Genomic DNA, 18,738 nt, shown 5'->3' with positions numbered 1-18,738 from the left:
GAGTCGACTAAGGTCTAAATTAGTACCTGGAGAAATCTGGAGAAGGGAAATAGGAAGGGTGTGCGAAAGCATAGGATCGCTGTATTTTTGTTCTTCAAAAATACGTATCATTCAAATTCAATGGCCTTTGTGTTTGAGCAGTCTTTCTTATAGAATTGTGGCCAAAAGTCAAAATTTAACGTAAAAGGCAAGGACTGAGGAAGGAGCAGGCCCCCTCATATACGGAATAAGTACTGTTCGTTTTAAGCTTTAATGCTGCTCCTTACTTTTAGTTCAAAAACTGATTTATTTGTTATTTAATTTCTGACTTCTTTTCCAATCATATCAGGAAATCTCTTTCCCCCTCCTGTGTAAAATTTTCTTGAAAAATTCTTCCTGGGAACTCTCATCCCCAAGGAAAATTCTCCCTGTGGAAAAACCTCCTTTGCAGATATTCCCCTTTCGCAGAAATCCCCCCCACCCTCACAAAAAAGTCTGTATGTTTTCGCAATTCTATAAATAGACGATAGCCAAAATGCACAATTTACCGCCCTTTCCCTAGGGGGTATGGGGGGTCATCTCATCCCCAAGCCATAGTAATTAGACCTTTCAACTATGCAAACCCAAATAGCTTGGGTTTGCAAAGTTGGGTCTAGCTTAAGCTTTTTTTATTCTAGCTCAACTTTCTAAAGGGATACTTAAAGTGATATTTTTATATTCTAGCTTAACTTTATAAAGGGATACTAACAGGGATATTTTCATGTTCTAGATTAACTTTCAAAATGGTTACTTAAAGGGGTATTTTTATGTTCTAGCTTAGCTTTCTAAAAGGATACTTAACAAGATATTTTTATATTCTAACTGTAGCTTTCTAAGCACCCTAAAATTTTATTGTCTGTTAAGTAACTCGGAGGACTAAACTATTCATCATAGCTATTACGCAGAGCCATTCCTAGGGTTGGTGGATCCCGGAGAAGCATTAATTACAGAATTTATTGAGATCACCCTATTGCGTGTGAGATTGGGTCTCAAAATTTTGATGAAGTGTCTTTGGGTGAAAAGGAGGCCTGGGGGGACTAGTTTTTCTCCTATCTTTTTGGTTACTTGGAAAGGGCACTATAACTTTTGGTTTCCATTCGAATGAATCCTCTCACGATTTTTTAGGACGATTGGCAAATTTTTTAAAGTTTGTAGCTTTTGACAGATAACAGTAAACTTAATGAATTTTATATGTGTGCATCAAAAGTTTGTTGATGTACTAAAAAGACCAACAAACATAAAATGCCAATTTGATTTACGAATTGTTGCCAAAATTCAGTATTTCTAGAGTTTTTGTTATTTTTGGGGTCGCATACACGAGTTTAATTTACTATGTGCTAGAGCTCTTCTCTGTGTGCTCGATTTACTGTTTTTATATTACAATTATTTGTACTTTAGTCTTAGCAATCCAATTTTATAATTGGATTCTTGAACACCGAAATATATTCCGGTGCCGTATCATGGCACCATATCATGCCGTATCATGGTAGTTTATGTGTTCTTTCAATCTGATAATCCTCAGACTGCCTGTGAAAAGTACCTTCAAATTCTATTAAATTATTTTTAGGAGAGCTCGTTGCACCAGATATGGAAGTGCCTGTAACTAAAGCCCTGCATCACCACGGCGAAGAGCCAGAAAGAGCGGGATATAGTATTGAAGAACTGTTCACGCTAATTCGAAGTCCGTCCTGGCGACAGAAAGTATTGGATATGGATACACTTGCTGCTATCCTTAGAAATGTTTTTTTTTTTATTTTATCTCTTCCTTTCTTTGATAAACAAAAGAAAGACACAAATCTATATCGGTTTATATTACTTTTATGGTCTTTAATTGTTTTTAATTTTATGTTTTTTAGCTTCTCTTCTTGCTTTTATCAGTTTTACTCTCCTGAATGTTGGTTTTTTGCAGCTTCTTTTTCGGTTTCTTTTAAGTTTACATTAGCGACGAAGACACTTTATGTGAAATAAGTAAAATATTTGAGTTGTGAACTCCTGGAAGAGGCGGATGATGCAGTTTAGTCTCTTAAATGTGCTCATAAATATGAAATCAGTCATATGAATTTTCCCCCGAAATAAAAGCTCTGAACAACTTTTTTTTAAAACTTGTGACCTATGTAAATTGTTTTTGAAGGCCAAAAAATTCCAGGATGCCAATTTCTACAAAAAAAAACATTTTGGACACGTTTTGATTCTCGCTGGTGCTTGTAATTCTAACAGCCGCCTATCTTCTAACCGTATATTTCTTTGTTCTTGCTATGTCATATATTTTAACCTCATTTTTTTGTTCTTCACTTTCATATTTAATTCGTTCTGCTCCTCTTTGTCGCATGTTTTGTACCCGCTTATATGTTTGTTCTTACTTTTGTTTTTGACTCGTTTTAATTATAACTACCGCTTATCCTCTAACCTCTTTGGTCTTTGAATCGTTGTCATTTTCATATTCGCAAGTAATATAAACGTATATTTCTTTGTTCTTCATTTTCATTAATCATTACTTACAGTAATTTTTTCAATATCATTAACCTTAGCTGTTCAGATTGGCTTTATCATATTTGATGGTCCAGTTTGTTCATTTGTTTGCTAGGCATTATGAAACTTATTAAAACGCATTTTTTAAGTACACTCATTGCACTTAGTATTTTATAAATATCTTTGTTCTTTTTTTACGTTGATAATATAATAAATGTGATATAAATCTATGTTCGTATATAGTATAAACGACGCGATCACTGCAGGGGGGGGGGGGATTATTCAAATTGTCTCTTGAAAGTGGATAAAAAATTCGATCCTCGAAATTAAAGATATAAAAAATTTTTTCCATATTTACATTTTTTATTGGTTTTGGCCGGCCATAATATTCCAAGATGATAATTCCTCCCCCCCCTCAAAAAATATTTTTGATTCGTTCTGATTCTATCTGTCTCTTGTAATTCTCGCTGCTACTTTTCATCTAACCGCATTTTTTTTTGTTCTTGCTGTTGCATATCTATTGACAGATATTTTTTTGTTCTCCACTTTCATTTTTAATTTATTCTGCTCCTCGTTTTCGAATGTCTTGTAACCGCATATTTCTTTGTTCTTGACTCGTTTTAATTCTCCCTGCCGCTTATTTTCTTACATATATTTCCTTTTTCTTATAGTTCGTTTTAGCAAGTATTATCACAGTGTATTTCTGTTCTGTTGATTTTTGTTTGTTCGTTTGAATTAGTTTTAATTTTGTTTGAAGAGAATTTTTCAATACACTTTGCATTAGTTGCTCGGATTGGTCTTGTCACAGTTGATGGCCTTGGTTGTTCATTTGTCTTCTAGGCATTATAAAATTACTTAAAACTTACTACTTTTTTTTATTACTACTACTGCTAGCAACTCACTGCAGCATCAAGCCGCATGAGGCCAACACAGCTACGCACGCTCCTTTTCCGTCCCAATCTATTCTAGGCCCCCCTTTTTATATCCTCGCTGGATTTTCCCATTTTCTTTAAATATTTCTTTGTGACGTCCTCCTACCCTAAACGAGGACGACCTGCTTCCCGTTTAGCCTTAGACAGTTGGCCGGAAAGGACAATCTTCTGGAATCTGTCATCCTTCATCCACACAACGTGCCCTAACGACCTCAACCTTTCCTTCATTATAGCCCTAGAAAGTGGTATTGAACCACATTTTTCGTACAGCCTACAATTTGAAATACGGTCAGTCTGCCGGGTACCCAGAACAATTCGTAAACAATTTCTCTGGAAAAAATCTGGCAAATCTTCATTCGCTTGTCGGAGTGCCCATGCTTCAGAGCCATTATTTGACTACTGTCATCGCTGTAGCTTCTAATATTCTAATCTTGGTTTGGAGACTTATCTTCCTTTTCTTCTAAGCTTTTTTTTTAGCTATGAAAAAAACACCCTGAGCCTTAGCTATTCTACTTTTAACATCTTTACTGCTCCCACCATTTTTACTAATAATACTACCAAGGTAAAGTGAAGTTGCCCACCTGATCGATTCTTTTGTTACCCAACGTTACATTTTCATCTTCACCTATTCCTAGCCTTAGTGACCCAGTATTCTTAATATTATTTTTCAAACCTATTCTAGCACCCTGAACTCGTAAAACCTCTAAAAGTTCCTTTATTTTGCTAACTCTTTCATTTAGGATGCTTAAATCATAAGTATAAACTAAATCCAGAAAACGTTTTCCTGTCTATTTAATTCTGTGATCTCCTATTGTCTTTCCTGTGTTCAGAATAATCCATATAAACAGGGATAGAACACAACCTTGCTTAACTCCTTATTTAATACAAAATCTGCTGCTACCCTTATTTCGTACCTTAACTTCAGCAGTTTTATTCTCGTACATAGCATTAGTATACCATATAATGATAAAACTTTTGCTAAAGCTCTTCTATCAACAGAATCGAACGCTTGCTCATAATCTATAAAACTGAGGACCAAAGGTTATATGACCAGATATAAGATATATAATATATAATTTCGGGAGTAATTTATAATTTCAATATGCAACATTTTTGTTTCCAATTCAATGTAATTTTTGCTGTTTCTTATTCCATGCCTTTTTCCTTAGCTGTCCAGAATAGTTTTCCAGCTTGTGTAATTTATTGTGCGTCATAGATTATAAAAACAGTACGAGCTTAACTTTCTAAAGGGATACTTTAAGGGTTATTTTGAAATTCTAGCTTAACCTTCTAAAGGGATACTTAAAGGGATATTTTTATATTCTAGCTTAGCTTTCTAAAGGGATACTTTAAGGGATATCTTTATATTTTAGATTAAATTTCTAAAGGGATACTTAAAGGGATATTTTTATATTCTACCTTAACGTTCTAAAGGGATATTTTTATATTCTAGCTTAACTTTCTAAAGGGATTCTTAAAGGGGTATTTTTATTCTAGCTTAGCTTTCTAAAGGGATACTTAAAGGGATATTTTTATATTCTAGCTTAACTTTCTAAAGGGATACTTAAAGGGATATTTTCCTGTTCTAGATTAACTTTCTAAATGGATACTTAAAGGGGTATTTTTATGTTCTAGCTTAACTTTCTAAAAGGATACTTAACAGGATATTTTTATATTCTAACTGTAGCTTTCTAAGCACCCTAAAATTTTATTGTCTGTTAAGTAACTCGGAGGACTAAACTTTTCATCATAGCTATTACGCAGAGCCGTTCCTAGGGTTGGTGGATCCTGGGGAAGAATTAATTATAGAATTTATTGAGATCACCCCATGGCGTGTGAGATTTCGACTGTACCTCGAAGATTCGTCTTTGTGCGATTTTTTATAGCATAGAATATGCCATCTTCAAGTCTATAACTCTTGCCTGTGAAACTGCCTGATAAATCGTTGGGATTTGTTTGAACTTGCATAATATTCATCCTTTCTTTTTCGGATACAAGTGTATTTAAATCCACAGCAGCAAAATATAAATAAACGATTATACCAATTGTGAGGAGAATAAGTAGACAAATCAAATAGTTTCTAAATAATTTCTTTGTATGAATATTGCGACTCCGTACGACTTCGTTGGTATCAATGGTTATATGCTTTGTTGCTTCATCATTACTTGGAAGACCGAATATGCTATCATAATTTGGAAGACCATTTCCATTTTCATCACTCATTGTTTGCAAGTTTTAGTGTTAAGAGACTCTATCTATTTTAAAGTTTTAAACACAAAACTCATTTTCAAACTATCCCTATTTATTTCCTAATAAAACTAAAGTAAAGAAATTTTTTGTATAAATTCTTGGTAAAACAAGAAAATTTTCTCACTTTTTAAACGTTGTGATTTTTCCATGAAAACATTAATTCCTGAAAGTTTTTTTTAAATACATAACTGCCCTGCTTTTGTACGTCATAAGATAGGTTTTGTATTCTAGTATCATGTTTGTCCAGTTAATATTTTGCCCACCCTGGCAAAACTATACAATTTTTTTAGGGCTAAAGCGAAAAAAGGTAAAGCCGCATCTACATTCGACATTTTCTGAAAAACTGGGCCAGAAAACTGGAAAAATGGGTAATGTAGACCACTGCTGCCGTCCCAGTTTTCCGTTTCTGGTTATGGCACAAAAAGACGCCAATAAATGAGCCGGTATGCCAGAAAATGGATAGTTAAGATGGATTGCTCTGTATTCTGGCAACTCTAGTAAGCGCTAAATTTGAAAAAGAAGCAATAGGATTCACCAAAAAAGACAAAGAGGCTTTTAAAAACTATCCCAAATGGTCAAATGAAGAGACTTTCCAGAAAATAGTACCTAAAGTTCAAACTCATATGGCCGCGTCTACTTTCGGCATTTTCTGGAAAACTGGGCCGGAAAAGTGAAGTGTAGACTAATTAAGGCATTGTTTAATTATAGAAGAAGCCACGACAGATAGTCCGGGTGATTGAGAGGCAAGTCTGGCATAAACACTTTTTAGGATGGTATAAAAATGATGTTATTTCACTTTTTAACTTATCGATTAACATTTTTTTAACTTTTGCTTTAACTTTTGAGTGCTCTTTTGTGACAAAAAGCTGAGTCAGGTAGCATGGGTTGTGGTGACAGCTACGATCCAGTCTGGACCGACCCAGGGTCTATAGTAAATAAAAATTGAAAAGTGTTTAAAAAACTATCTATTAAGAAAAAATATAATTTATTGCTCATTCAGGAGCAATAAGTACAAAAGCTATTTATTTCCATTATTTTTCATAGTAAAATATTATTTTGAAACGAATATATAAAAAATGTGAAAAATAGCCTGAAAATGAAAAATGCGAAAGTTTTTTAAAATACATAACTGCCCTGCTTTTGTACGTCATAAGATACGTTTTGTATCTTATGACGTACAAAAGCAGGGCAGTTATGTATTTTAAAAAAACTTTCAGGAATTAATGTTTTCATGGAAAAATCACAACGTTTAAAAAGTGAGAAAATTTTCTTGTTTCACCAAGAATTTATACAAAAAATTTCTTTACTTTGGTTTTATTAGGAAATAAATAGGGATAGTTTGAAAATGAGTTTTGGTTTTAAAACTTTAAAAGAGATAGAGTCTCTTAACACTAAATATTGCAAACAGTGAGTGATAAAAATGGAAATGGTCTTCCAAATTATGATAGCATATTCGGTCCTCCAAGTTATGAGGAAGCAACAAAGCATACAACCATTGATACCAACGAAGTCGTACGGAGTCGCAATATTCATACAAAGATTCATAATTATAAATTAAATACAAAGATTCATACTTATATTAAAATATTCATACTTATTCCCCTCACAATTGGTATTGGTATCGTTTATTTTTATTTTCTGGCAAAACTGTACAATTTTTTTTAGGCCTAAAGGGAAAAAGGGTAAAGCCGCGTCTAAATTCGACATTCTCTGAAAAACTGGGCCAGAAAACTGGAAAAATGGGTGATGTAGACCACTGCTGTCCTCCCAGTTTTCCGCGTCTGGTTATGGCACAAAAAGACACCAATAAATGGGCCGGCATGCCATAAAATGGATAGTGACGATGGATTGTTCTGTTTTCTGTCAACTCTACTAAGCACTAAATTTGAAAAAGAAGCCATGGGATTCACCAAAAAAGACAAAGAGGCTTTTAAAAACTCTCCCAAATGGTCAAATGAAGAGAGTTTCTCAGTAATTGATATTTAGAAGGACAAATTTGATGACCTAATGAAAATAGTACCTAAAGTTCAAACTCATATGGCCGCGTCTACTTTCGGCATTTTCTTGAAAACTGGGCCGGAAAAGTGCAGTGTAGACTAATCAAGGCATGGTTTAAATATAGAAAAAGCCAAGACAGATGGTCCGGGTGATTGAGAGGCAAGTCTGGCATAAATACTTTTTAGGATGGTATAAAAATGATGTTATTTCACTTTTAACTTATCGATTAACTTTTTTTAACTTTTTCTTTAACTTTTTGAGTGTTCTTTTGTGACAAAAAGCTGCGTCGGGTAGCATGGGTGTGGTGATAGCTACGACCCAGTCAGGACTGAACCATGGTTTATAGTCAATAAAAATTGAAAAGTGTTTTAAAAACTGTCTATTAAGAAAAAATAATCATTTATTGGTCATGCTCAATATGAAATCATCTTGCATGTGAAGATGGAATTTTTATCAAAAATTGTATTTATTTTAATATCGAGTTTTGGTACCTAAGCATGTATATCTAACATTGTTATTTCCTTATGAGACGTTGCACAGCTATCACAGATGTTCTAGTGCCCCAATAGTGAAAAAAAGAAAGAAAAAAAACTGCATCAGTGCTACCACTCCAAAAGAGTTTGCTAATGTGGGTGGTGGGAGGTTTTCTGAAGTTTGTTTTTGGCAATGGAAATTCCAATGCCGTACTGGGTGTTTCGATCTGACACCGTTTTCGAGTGTGTTTTTAATAATAACATAAACTTTTATTGTAAAAAATTCACTGTTAAGAATAATTAAAATAATACTTACCATTCCTGAAAAAGTTTCAATTTTAATTTTTTTTTCTCACTATAAAGTTTTGTTTAAAAGAAGTGTTTTATATGTTTGAGTACTACGGCCGGGGTTTTAAGGCAACCATGCAACCGGTGCTGTAACAAAAATTTTTAGTCCTCTGATGAAATTCCATCACACTCAGAGACTAAAAACCTACCAAGATCCACATGTATTTCTATTTATACGACTGGCGGGAGAAGTTTAGGTGACTATTAGAGACTTCTTTATCATCAGTTCATATTTGTATATATAGATATATTTTGTAAAATAAGATATATCTGTTTTAAGGGTTATTTATATTTGAAATTGAACTTTAGATATACTGATTTTATAGTATCTTTCTTAATTTTATTTACTCACATTGAAATTATGTGATAATTAAATAGTGCGTATCAATGAAGATAGTGATATATATCTGGGAGTTATGGACATATTTATGTTATTTTGAGGACTAATAGGGATGTTTACATTCAAAAAGTTTTTTTGAAAAGGTAAAGCGATGCAAATTTTGTGAGATGTTCAATACATGTAGACAAAAATAAGACTAGGGGACAGGGTTGAGGCTTTGAGCATCCCCTTTTATATGTCCGTGTCCTAGCTTTGTAGACGTGCTAGCTTAGCTAACTATTGTTTTGTTTAGCTAACTATATTCTAATTTGCAATGACTCTTTTAACTGATTAGACTCATGAAGTTCTCGTTTCTTGCTCTTATCATCATTCTTTGCTTTATCAAAACATTTAACTTTCAGAATAAGGAAGGCATCTTTGATGGTATATTCGATCAGATGTTGCTGAAAGAGCTTTTGGATGCGGGTCTACTTCTTCTTCTACGAATTAATTTAGACGAGCAAAATGATTCAGTCATCTCTAGCTCCCTCATTGCTCTTTCGGCCCTACTATCCAATCAGCCGGACGAACTATGTCTTGAGAGAGTTGTTACTTGGCAACGCGGCATCGAACAGCCGTCACTTCCAACATCTGTTGATATAGATTGAAAGAGTAAGAAACATTTTACAGAAGAAGGAGAAGAATGATCTTTCATTCTGAGATCTTTGTGCTGAGATATTGCAAATAGACGTCGTACGAGCTTGTTTTAGAATGAACTTGCTTGAAAGATTAAGATATATTTTGAAAAACTTTGAATTACACGCTCTTTCGGTATTCGCTGCAATGGATATTTTGACCAGGATTGCAAGACATTCTTTAGAGAGTTCGACTGCTATCTTTGAATGTGAAGGCCTTCTTGATGTGATTTTTGCAGATTTCTTACCACCGCAAAGACTATTGCCTGACGTTAAACCGAAGCTCCTTGATAAGGTGAAAGGAGTTCCTCTCCGTCAAGCCATGAAGTTGATTCGTGTTGCTCGCTGCGAAAGGTGTACACCTTGCAAAGCGGATTTAACACAAATACCCGATAATGGATTCCATTGCTGCTTATATAATGATTGAACCAAGGTATTTATTATTATTCTAAAACCCAGTACAAAACCCAGTATCACCAGTCAAACCCATTATCACCATTCAAACCCAGTGAAATTATTCAAACCCAGTAAAACCATTCAAAACCATTCAAACCCAGTATCACCATTCAAATCCATTCAAACAAAATATTGCCATTCAAACCCATACTCACTATTTAAACCCATTCAAATAAATTATCAACATAAAACAACAGTAAAACAAAGAATTGACATTCAAAAAAACAATAAAAAAACAAACCAATTCAAATCAGTATTCTTAAGCATCATAAGAATTAAATAGAAGTCATAACATATATAACACGTAAAATACATTCATACCCAGTATCACCATTCAAAAACTTTCACACACATTATCCCAATCCAAAACCCTACAACCCCATTATTACTACCCTGGATTTTGCCTTGCTTCAACAAATCTGTTTTTTTTTGTTTTTTTCATTGGCCACTTAACGTAGAAAGGGTGACCGTAGAAACTTTAGAGGGGGCACATTGTATAGAAAATGAATTTTTCTTTTTTAGAGTTAACGTGATTGCCAGGTGTTTGCAGATACGTTTTATTACGGAAAGATGGGTGTTTGTTTGATGTTGGGTGTGCGATTGGCTCCCATTTATTATTGGCTCGCTTTATTATTTTTGACATTTCGGCTATTTGAAATCAAATACAATAAGACGTGCTGCTGGATCCTATGGATAGCTTAGCTTGAATAGTCGAGCAGTTTATTCAATAGAATAAATTAAGTTTAAATATGCACGCGCTGGTTATGTTTTGGTTGGTTGAGAGATATTGGAAAAACCGATTGTTTTCTTAAAATGACAAAGTTCTCAAAAAATTTTTAAAAATGACTATCAACCTCCTGAAAAAGAAACAAAAAGTCACAAGCTCTGCTCTATGAAACAGAATTATATCTTTCAAAGGATAAAATATTCTCAATTTTACCGGGAGACAGAGTCCCAAAAATTTGCTTAGGGGAATTCTTCTTCCTCTAGATGAATTCTAAGGGGCCCTGAAGGTATCAGCGTCCTCCAGGGTACAAATTATTGATGTCAATATTTTATAATTGCGGAAATTTATCTTGGGGAAAGAGGCAAATATCGCTTTTAAAACGGAATCAGTCGATTTCATCCATGAAATCTAAGGAAGTCAGAGTTATGATATCCCCCTCCCTCTCGGAGCAGTGCTCGATGTAAAGAGATATTGAATGTTTGGAATTCATATAAAAAAGTAGTTGACAGAGATAGACTTCGTTTTTGGGCATAGTGTAAAAGTAGACTCTGAAGATTTCTGTTGCAATTACACCATCTATTTTATATCCAACAAGGTTAAATTCATTTCTGATGATTCATCGATTGTGGAGGGACTTAACGGACTCACCAAATCATAACTAGATAAGAATTGAAATATTGTAATATTTTATATGATATATGTAATTAGAGTGATTTAGAAAAATGAAATTTGAAATTTAGTTGCAACATTAATCAAGCATCCTAGAGGAAAAGCAAATGAGAACAATAAAATAAAAGGTTTAGATTGGATGTTTAAATAAGAAAATTCGAGTAAAGCAAATTAAATAAGTATTACTTTTCCAGGCATTTAATAGGGGGGACTTCAGTGCAGCAATATTGACATATGGTAGAAGCCTTTGAAACCCGGTAGAGACAGATATCTCAGCCTTGATCAAAGGAAATTTCTTTGGAAAGCGGGTTGCATCTTTTGCTTCAATTTGAATTAACGCTAGGGATCATCGTCTTTTAATGGATATTATATGGTGATGCTATTAAATTTGATATTCTTGACACTTGGTAGATGACCTTGTCATTAGGTGGAAGTAGGGACTCGGTGGGTATCTAGAGGATTTTGTTTGGGGAAGGAGTTAAAAAGCTGCAAGAAAATTCAGTTATTCGTTTTGATGTATCTGTTACACCATCAAACAATGTCTTTGAAGATTTAAATCTAAATATATGAAAACCTCTAAAACTTGAGTTTAACCTTTTATGATTAACTTCTTCCCATGGGGGTCAATTTTCATACATCTGTCTTGATCAACTTAAACCTCAAAACCCCTTAAACCTCAAAACACAACCAGCCGACAAATGTGCGTAAATTGTTCTTGAATTCAACTCCCCCCCTATTTCTTGAGGTCAGAGGGACGAATGTCTTTATAGTATGTGTACATTGTTGTTGCGTTCACTATTGAAGTAATCCTTTTTCTCACATATTCTATTGGAACTTGTAAAATGATATTGTTTAATCTTCCAAGTGAAAAATTAAGTCAGTGGCCAATTAGAAATTTATATTTCAAATTCAGGGTTTGAGTCATATAGGCCGAAACGAGATTTATCACACCTTTTGGGACATAACAATTAATATAAAGCAAAAATTTGTTGTTACACAATTCTTGTCCAATGCTACTGATCTACTTGGTTTTTTTTTTTTTTTTTCTAACAATTCTTTTTCAACCATTATTAAAACTAGGGATTTTGTTTAATGAACGCCTCTGATATTATAATCTTAATCTTATAATCTGATATTATAATCGTTTTTGCTATGATTGTTTATTTAATTTCTGTTCGTTTTGGGTTTCATTTATTCTTTAATAGTAATTTCTGGTCGTTTTTAGTTTTAATTTTAAAATGTATTTGTATATGCTGAGCTTAAGTTTAAAATGGCCTTTACTTTTCTTTGAAAAAATTATTTTTTCTCAAAGTTTTTTTTTTTTTTATTTTATTTTTTTTAGATTTTTTTTGAAAAAAATTTTAATTTTTTAAAAATAACTTATTTAAAAATCAAACTATAAAAAAAAAATCAAATATTCACCGAAGTATCAAAACTGATATCAAAGTATCAATATCAAAGTGAAAAAATGGGTTTGGATCAACTTTGAAGTTTTTATTATTTTATGTTTGAAATATTTTTAAATAAATCGCTATCTTAAAATTCTTATCGGATGGGTTTGGGGAAAAAGGGCGTGGGGGGGGGGACTAGATTAAGCTTCGGTATCTTTTGACTCTTTAAAAGTGAACTAGAACTTTCTATTTTACAATCAAACAGATACCTCTCGGAAGTTTTTACGAGTATCCATTCTATAAAAACCATATATATATCCCAGAGTATACCCAGGGTATAACTTACAACGCCTGTCCCTCAGCCCTGGAAGGTTGTGTCGACCCTGGAGTTTCAATATCTGATGGCTAAACTATTTTTAACAAAATAGTTATATTAAATTTTTATCGGATGGGTTTATCCATCCAATACGTCCAAAGGTGTGGAGGGTGGGAGGGGCTAGTTGCCCTCCGATCTTTTTCACTCTGAGAAAATGAACTACAACTTTTAATTTCCATTCAAATGAACCTTCTCTGAAGTTTATACGAGTATACATTCCATAAGAACCAGATAGCCCCCCAGACCAATACTTAACCCGCCGGCCCCGGCCCTGGGTGGGGGGGGGCGTCGACACAGGAGTTTTTCTTATCTAACCTTTGAACTATTTTTAACGAAATGACCATACGTAAAGCAGTTTTGTTATAAAATATTCGAACTATTTTTAACAAAATGGCTACCTAACATTTTTTATCAGATGTATTTGGGGGAAAGGGGATTGGGGGCCAGTTGCCCTCTGATCACTTTTGATAAAACGGAAAAATAGTAAAAAAAAGAGAAAAATAATCAAATGAACCCTCTCTGAAGTTTATACGAGCATCCCTATCATACGAACAATATCGGACCCTAGGCATAACCTCTACCACCTGCCCCCAGGCCCTGGGGGGCTGTGACGACACCTGAGTTTTTGCTATCTGACTTTTGAGAAATTTTAACTTAATGCCTATCTCAAAATTTGTATTGGATGCATTTGGGGAAAAGGGACGTGGGGGGCTTGTTACCCTCCAATATCGTTCGACTCGAAAAAAATTAACTAGAACTTTCGATTTCCAATCAAATGAGCCATCTCTGACTTTTTGACTAGTATCCCTTCAATAACAACCAGAGAGTCCCCGAGGGCACAACGTGCAACACCTGCCCTCCGGCCCTGGGGGCTGTTTTTACCCCTGAGTGTTCGTTATATGGTCTTTTAATTATTAAAAAAAGTTATCTCAAAATTAATATCGGACGGGTTTGAGTAAAAAAGGGCGTGGAGGGGGGGGGGCGTGGTGCCGTCCAATCTCTTTTTAATCTTAAAAAGTGAACTAGAACTTTCAATTTCTAATAAAATCATACCTCTTTGAAGTTAATACGAGCATTCCTTTCCATAAGACCCATATATGTCCCCAGGGGATAAGTTATAACGCCTGCCGTCGGGCCCTGGTGAGTTGTGTCAACACCGGAATTTATATTATATAATCTTTGAACTATTTTTAACCAAATAGCTATCTTAAAATTATTATTGGATGCATTTGGAAAAATAGGGTTTAGGAGGGGGGAAGCTGGTTACTCTCCAATATCTTTTGACGCTTAAAAAGTGAACTAGAACTTTCAATTTCCATTCAAATCGGCCCTCTTTGAAGTCTATATGACAATGCTGTCTATACAAAACCTTATATGCCCCCAGGGCATAAGGGCTGTGGGGGACGTGTCATCCTCAAAGACCTTAAAACCACGTTTAATAAAATGGCTGTCTCAAAATTTTCATTGGATGTGTTTGGGGAAAAGGTGCGTATGAGAGGGAGGTTAGTTGCCCTGAAATTACTTTCGACAATTAAAAAAGGCACTAGCTCTTTGAATTTCCAATCGAATGAGCCTTTTTTGAAATTTCTACGACAACGCCTTCTATAATAACCTTATATGCCCCAAGGGGACAAATTAAAACCCTTGCCCTAAGGGTTGGGGGTGGGGGGGTGGGAGTGTCCTCCTCAAAAACATATTTTCTATCTGGAAATCAACTACGTTTAACAAAATGGATATCTCAAAATTTTGATTGGATGTGTCTGGAGGAATGATGTGCGGTGGGGGGGGGGGTATTTGTCCTCCGATTACTTTTGACTATTAAAAAGGGCGCTAGCCCTTTGAATTCCTAATCGAAGGAGCCTTTTTTGAAGTTTTTACGACAATCCCCTCTATAAAAACCTAATTTGCCCCCAGGGACTAACTTAAAACTCTTGCCCTGAGGGTTGTGGGGGATTGTTCTCCTCAAAAACATATTTTCTATCTGGAAATCAACTACGCTGACAAAATGCTCTCTCAAAATTTTGATTGGATGTGTTAGGGGGAATGATGGGCGTGGGGGGGGGGCTAGTTGCCTTCCAATCACTTTTGACTATTGAAAGGGCACTAGCTTTTTGAATTTCCAATCGAATGATCCTTTTCTTAAGTTTCTACGACAACGCCTTCTATAAATACCTTATATGCCCCCAGGGCATAACTTAAAACCTTTGCCCTGAGGGTTGTGGGGGAGTGCCCTCCTCAAAAACATATTTTCCATCTAGAAATCAACTACGCTGAACAAAATGGCTATCTCAAACTTTTGATTGGAGGTGTTTGGGTAAAGGATGGGCGTGGGGGGGGGCTGGTTACCCTCCAATTACATTCGTCAATTTAAAAAGGCACTAGCCCTTTGAATTACCAATCAAATGAGCCTGTTTGGAAGTTTCTACGAAAATGCCTTCTATAAAAATCTTATATGCTCCAGGGCATAACTTAAAACTCTTGCCCTGTGGGTTGGGAGGAGTGTCCTCCTCAAAAATATATTTTTTATCTGGAAATCAACTGCGCTGAACAAAATGGCTATCTCAAAATTTTGATTGGATGTGTCTTGGGGAAAGATGGGCGTGAGAAGGGGGGGGGGTAGGGGCCCTCCAATCATTTTCAACAACTAAAAAGGGCACTATAACTCTCAATTTCCAATCGAATGAACCCTCTTTGAAGTTTCTACGACGACCCCTTCTTTATAAAGTGCCTCTGGAAAAAAAAACAATAATAAAACATTGGAGCCGTGTGGCCTTTACTATATGTTGATATTTTTTTTTTTACAGTTTATGTAGCTTGTTTTAAAATTAGTTTTTTTTTTGCTGAAACCCCCTTGTATTGCAGATTTTATTTTGCTTAAAGAGGCTAATCTTGTTAAAATATTTCATTTTTTTTCTGAAATTCATTATTGTGATGATTTGAGTTTAAATAATTCTTCTTTTATTTTACAGTGTATGTAACCTATTTTAAAATTGGAGATTTTTTTTGCTGAAACCCGTTGGTATTGCAGTTTGACCATCTATATTTTTTATAGATTTTCAAACTCTTATTGAAAGTAATATTTTCTTTACCGATAGTTCTGTATAGTGATTTGATTTTTCATAATTCTTATAAATATTCTAAATTTTTATAACCTATATCAAAGTTAGGGATTTTTATTTTGCTGAACGCGGCTAATCTTGTTACACGAGTTCATTTTTTTTCTGAACTTCTTTCTCGTGATGATTTGACTTTAATTAATTTTTTTTACTGTGTATGTAACCTATATTAAAATTGGAGATTTTTTTTTGCTGAAACCCGCTGGTACTGCGGCTTGACCATCAATATTTCTTATAGTTTTTAAAACTCTTATTGAAACTAATAATTTCTTTACCGACAGTTCTGTATAGTGATTAGATTTTTCATAATTCTTATAAATATTCTAAATTTTTATAACCTATATCAAAAATAGGTATTTTCTTTTGCTGAACGCGGCTAAATGAGTTCATTTTTTTTTCTGAACTTCTTTATCGTGATGATTTGACTTAAAATATTTTTTTTTTGCAATTAATGTAACCTCTATTAAAATTGGATATTTTTTTTCTGACACCCGCTGGTATGGCGGCTCGACCTTCTATGTTTCTTACAGATTTTTAAACATTTATTGAAACTAATGTTTTCAATACCAACGCATCTATATAGGGATTCGATTTTTCATCATTCTTATAAATTTTCTAACTTTTATTAAAATTCATGGTTTTTTCTGATAAATTTTCATGATTTGACTTTTATTTATAATTTTAATTTTATAATCTCTATCAAAATTAGGGACTTTCTTTTGCGGAACGCTCCTAATAGTGCGACACGAGTTTTCACAGCTATGATAGTTTTCCTAACCCTTATTAAAACTAATAATTTTTTTTGTTTCTATTTAGTGATTCAATGTGTTTAATTTTTTTTTCTATATAGTGTTGCAATATGTTTAACTTGTTTTTTGTTTCTATAAAGTGTTTCAATGTGTTTCGGTGTTTAATGTTTTGTTTCTATAGTGTTTCAATCCTTCAGGATTCTTGTAGATTTCCTACCTTTTATTGGAGTTGGAGAAGTTTTTTTTTTATAAACGACATTAATATTGAGATTTTGGTTTTAATAGTTTTTAAAGATTTTACAACATTTTGAAAATTTAGCTACTTTTTATAGCGAAACATTTCTTCCAATACAAGACACATTACGACTTAGTATCGAAGCTTAAATACATGGCGGATGTTTCTTTCATATGGTTCAACAGCCAGTAGCTGTAGCGGTCTCTTTCCTGTTATTATGAAGAATCTACTATTCTACCAGAGCCGGGTTTCTTTGAATTTGAAAACGGTTGAAAATATGTTCAACTATGTTCATGGAGCGGCGCTGTTGTCTTTCGTTGAAACAATGATCTTTGTAGCTGGAAATTATGAAAGGCTTAACAAACTACAAAAGGTAGGCTGTCTAAAATAGATTTTTTTCAAACCCAACATATTTTTCAAAGTGTTTCGTCAAGAAAGTGGCTTAACTTTTTCTGTGAACTGTCACGATTTGACTTTAATATTTTTATAATCTCTATCAAAACTACGGATGTTTCTTTTCTGAACGCTGCTAATAATGCGACCCGAGTATGTTTCCGGATTTCCGGATTGTGTCTATCAAAACTACGGAACTTTTTTTTCTGAACGCTGCTAATAATGCGACCCGAGTATGTTTCCGGATTTCCGGATTTTGTTTGCCGGATTTCCAAAAAAAAGAAATTTTGAAAAATAGTGTTTAAAAGAGGAACCCAGAAAGGAAAGGAGCGCTTCCCTTATTGATAGCAGACTGCACTGGTACTGACATACACTGTCTTGAACATACAAAATGCGCACTCAGGGATGTAATGACGTTAGCATATAAACGACCTTGACACAGGGTTGAATTTGTAATAAAGATGTTGCAGCTTACTTTGGAATAGGCTCCCAGGAAGGTAATCTCAGGACAACAAAGGTTTAAATGTTTGAACGATCGCTGTATTGCTAGCGATTGTTAGACGATACTTGTATATGTGGTAGAAATATCCAGACTTCTGTATTTGTTTTCACTGTCTAATAAATGGACTTACCCCCATTTGAAAGTTTACTTGTTCGTCATAGAAAGGCAATGCAGTCTAAAAAAAAAAAACCTAATTTAAGGTATTACGTGAAAAGAGTAATCTCAGAAATCCGGTCTAACCGGTTGATCCCATTAAAACAAAAGTCAACCGACATGATTCTAGGGGAAAACTACCAAAATGGCTGGCCATTGTCATATTAGGCCTTCAGTTTTTACAGTCCTGTTACAATGAAAATTTCCACTAAGACAATTTTAATCAGAATAATATCTTGTATTCGTTGTTATATCACTTGTGTACTACTTTGAATTTGATAGAGTGATTTTCATTAAGATTATATGATTTTTAGGTGGCTTTTCCCTCTTTTTACAGAAATAAGGCAAATTTTCTCAGGCTTTTAACTTTTGATGGGTAAGATGAAACTTGATAATATATATATATATATTTAAAATCAGTAAAATAAAAATCCGTTTCTTTTGATGTATCTATTGGTATCAAAATTCC

General features: G+C 34.1%; 1 protein-coding gene across 1 annotated transcript; it reads left to right on the top strand.

Annotated features, from left to right (window-relative positions):
* The first annotated feature begins 9,541 nt into the window (after positions 1–9,541).
* Positions 9,542–17,595, top strand: LOC148940877 (RNA polymerase II-associated protein 1). The gene is made up of 2 exons (XM_089105377.1): positions 9,542–9,935; positions 17,319–17,595. The coding sequence occupies exon 1, from the start codon at positions 9,579–9,581 to the stop codon at positions 9,927–9,929; it is 351 nt and encodes a 116-aa protein (XP_088961503.1). The 5' UTR covers positions 9,542–9,578; the 3' UTR covers positions 9,930–9,935; positions 17,319–17,595.
* Positions 17,596–18,738: the final 1,143 nt, after the last annotated feature.

The sequence above is a fragment of the Artemia sp. Qi Xiang Cuo genome, chromosome 19, assembly GCF_049724085.1.
Source record: "Artemia sp. Qi Xiang Cuo chromosome 19, ASM4972408v1, whole genome shotgun sequence".
Classification (NCBI taxonomy): domain Eukaryota; kingdom Metazoa; phylum Arthropoda; class Branchiopoda; order Anostraca; family Artemiidae; genus Artemia; species Artemia sp. Qi Xiang Cuo.
The sequence above is the reverse complement of the archived record's forward strand: the minus strand, read 5'-3'. Positions and strand labels throughout refer to the sequence as shown.

Excerpts from the sequence above, each read along its gene's own strand:
- LOC148940877 (XM_089105377.1), top strand. The coding sequence starts at position 9,579 with ATGAACTTGCTTGAAAGATTAAGATATATTTTGAAAAACTTTGAATTA.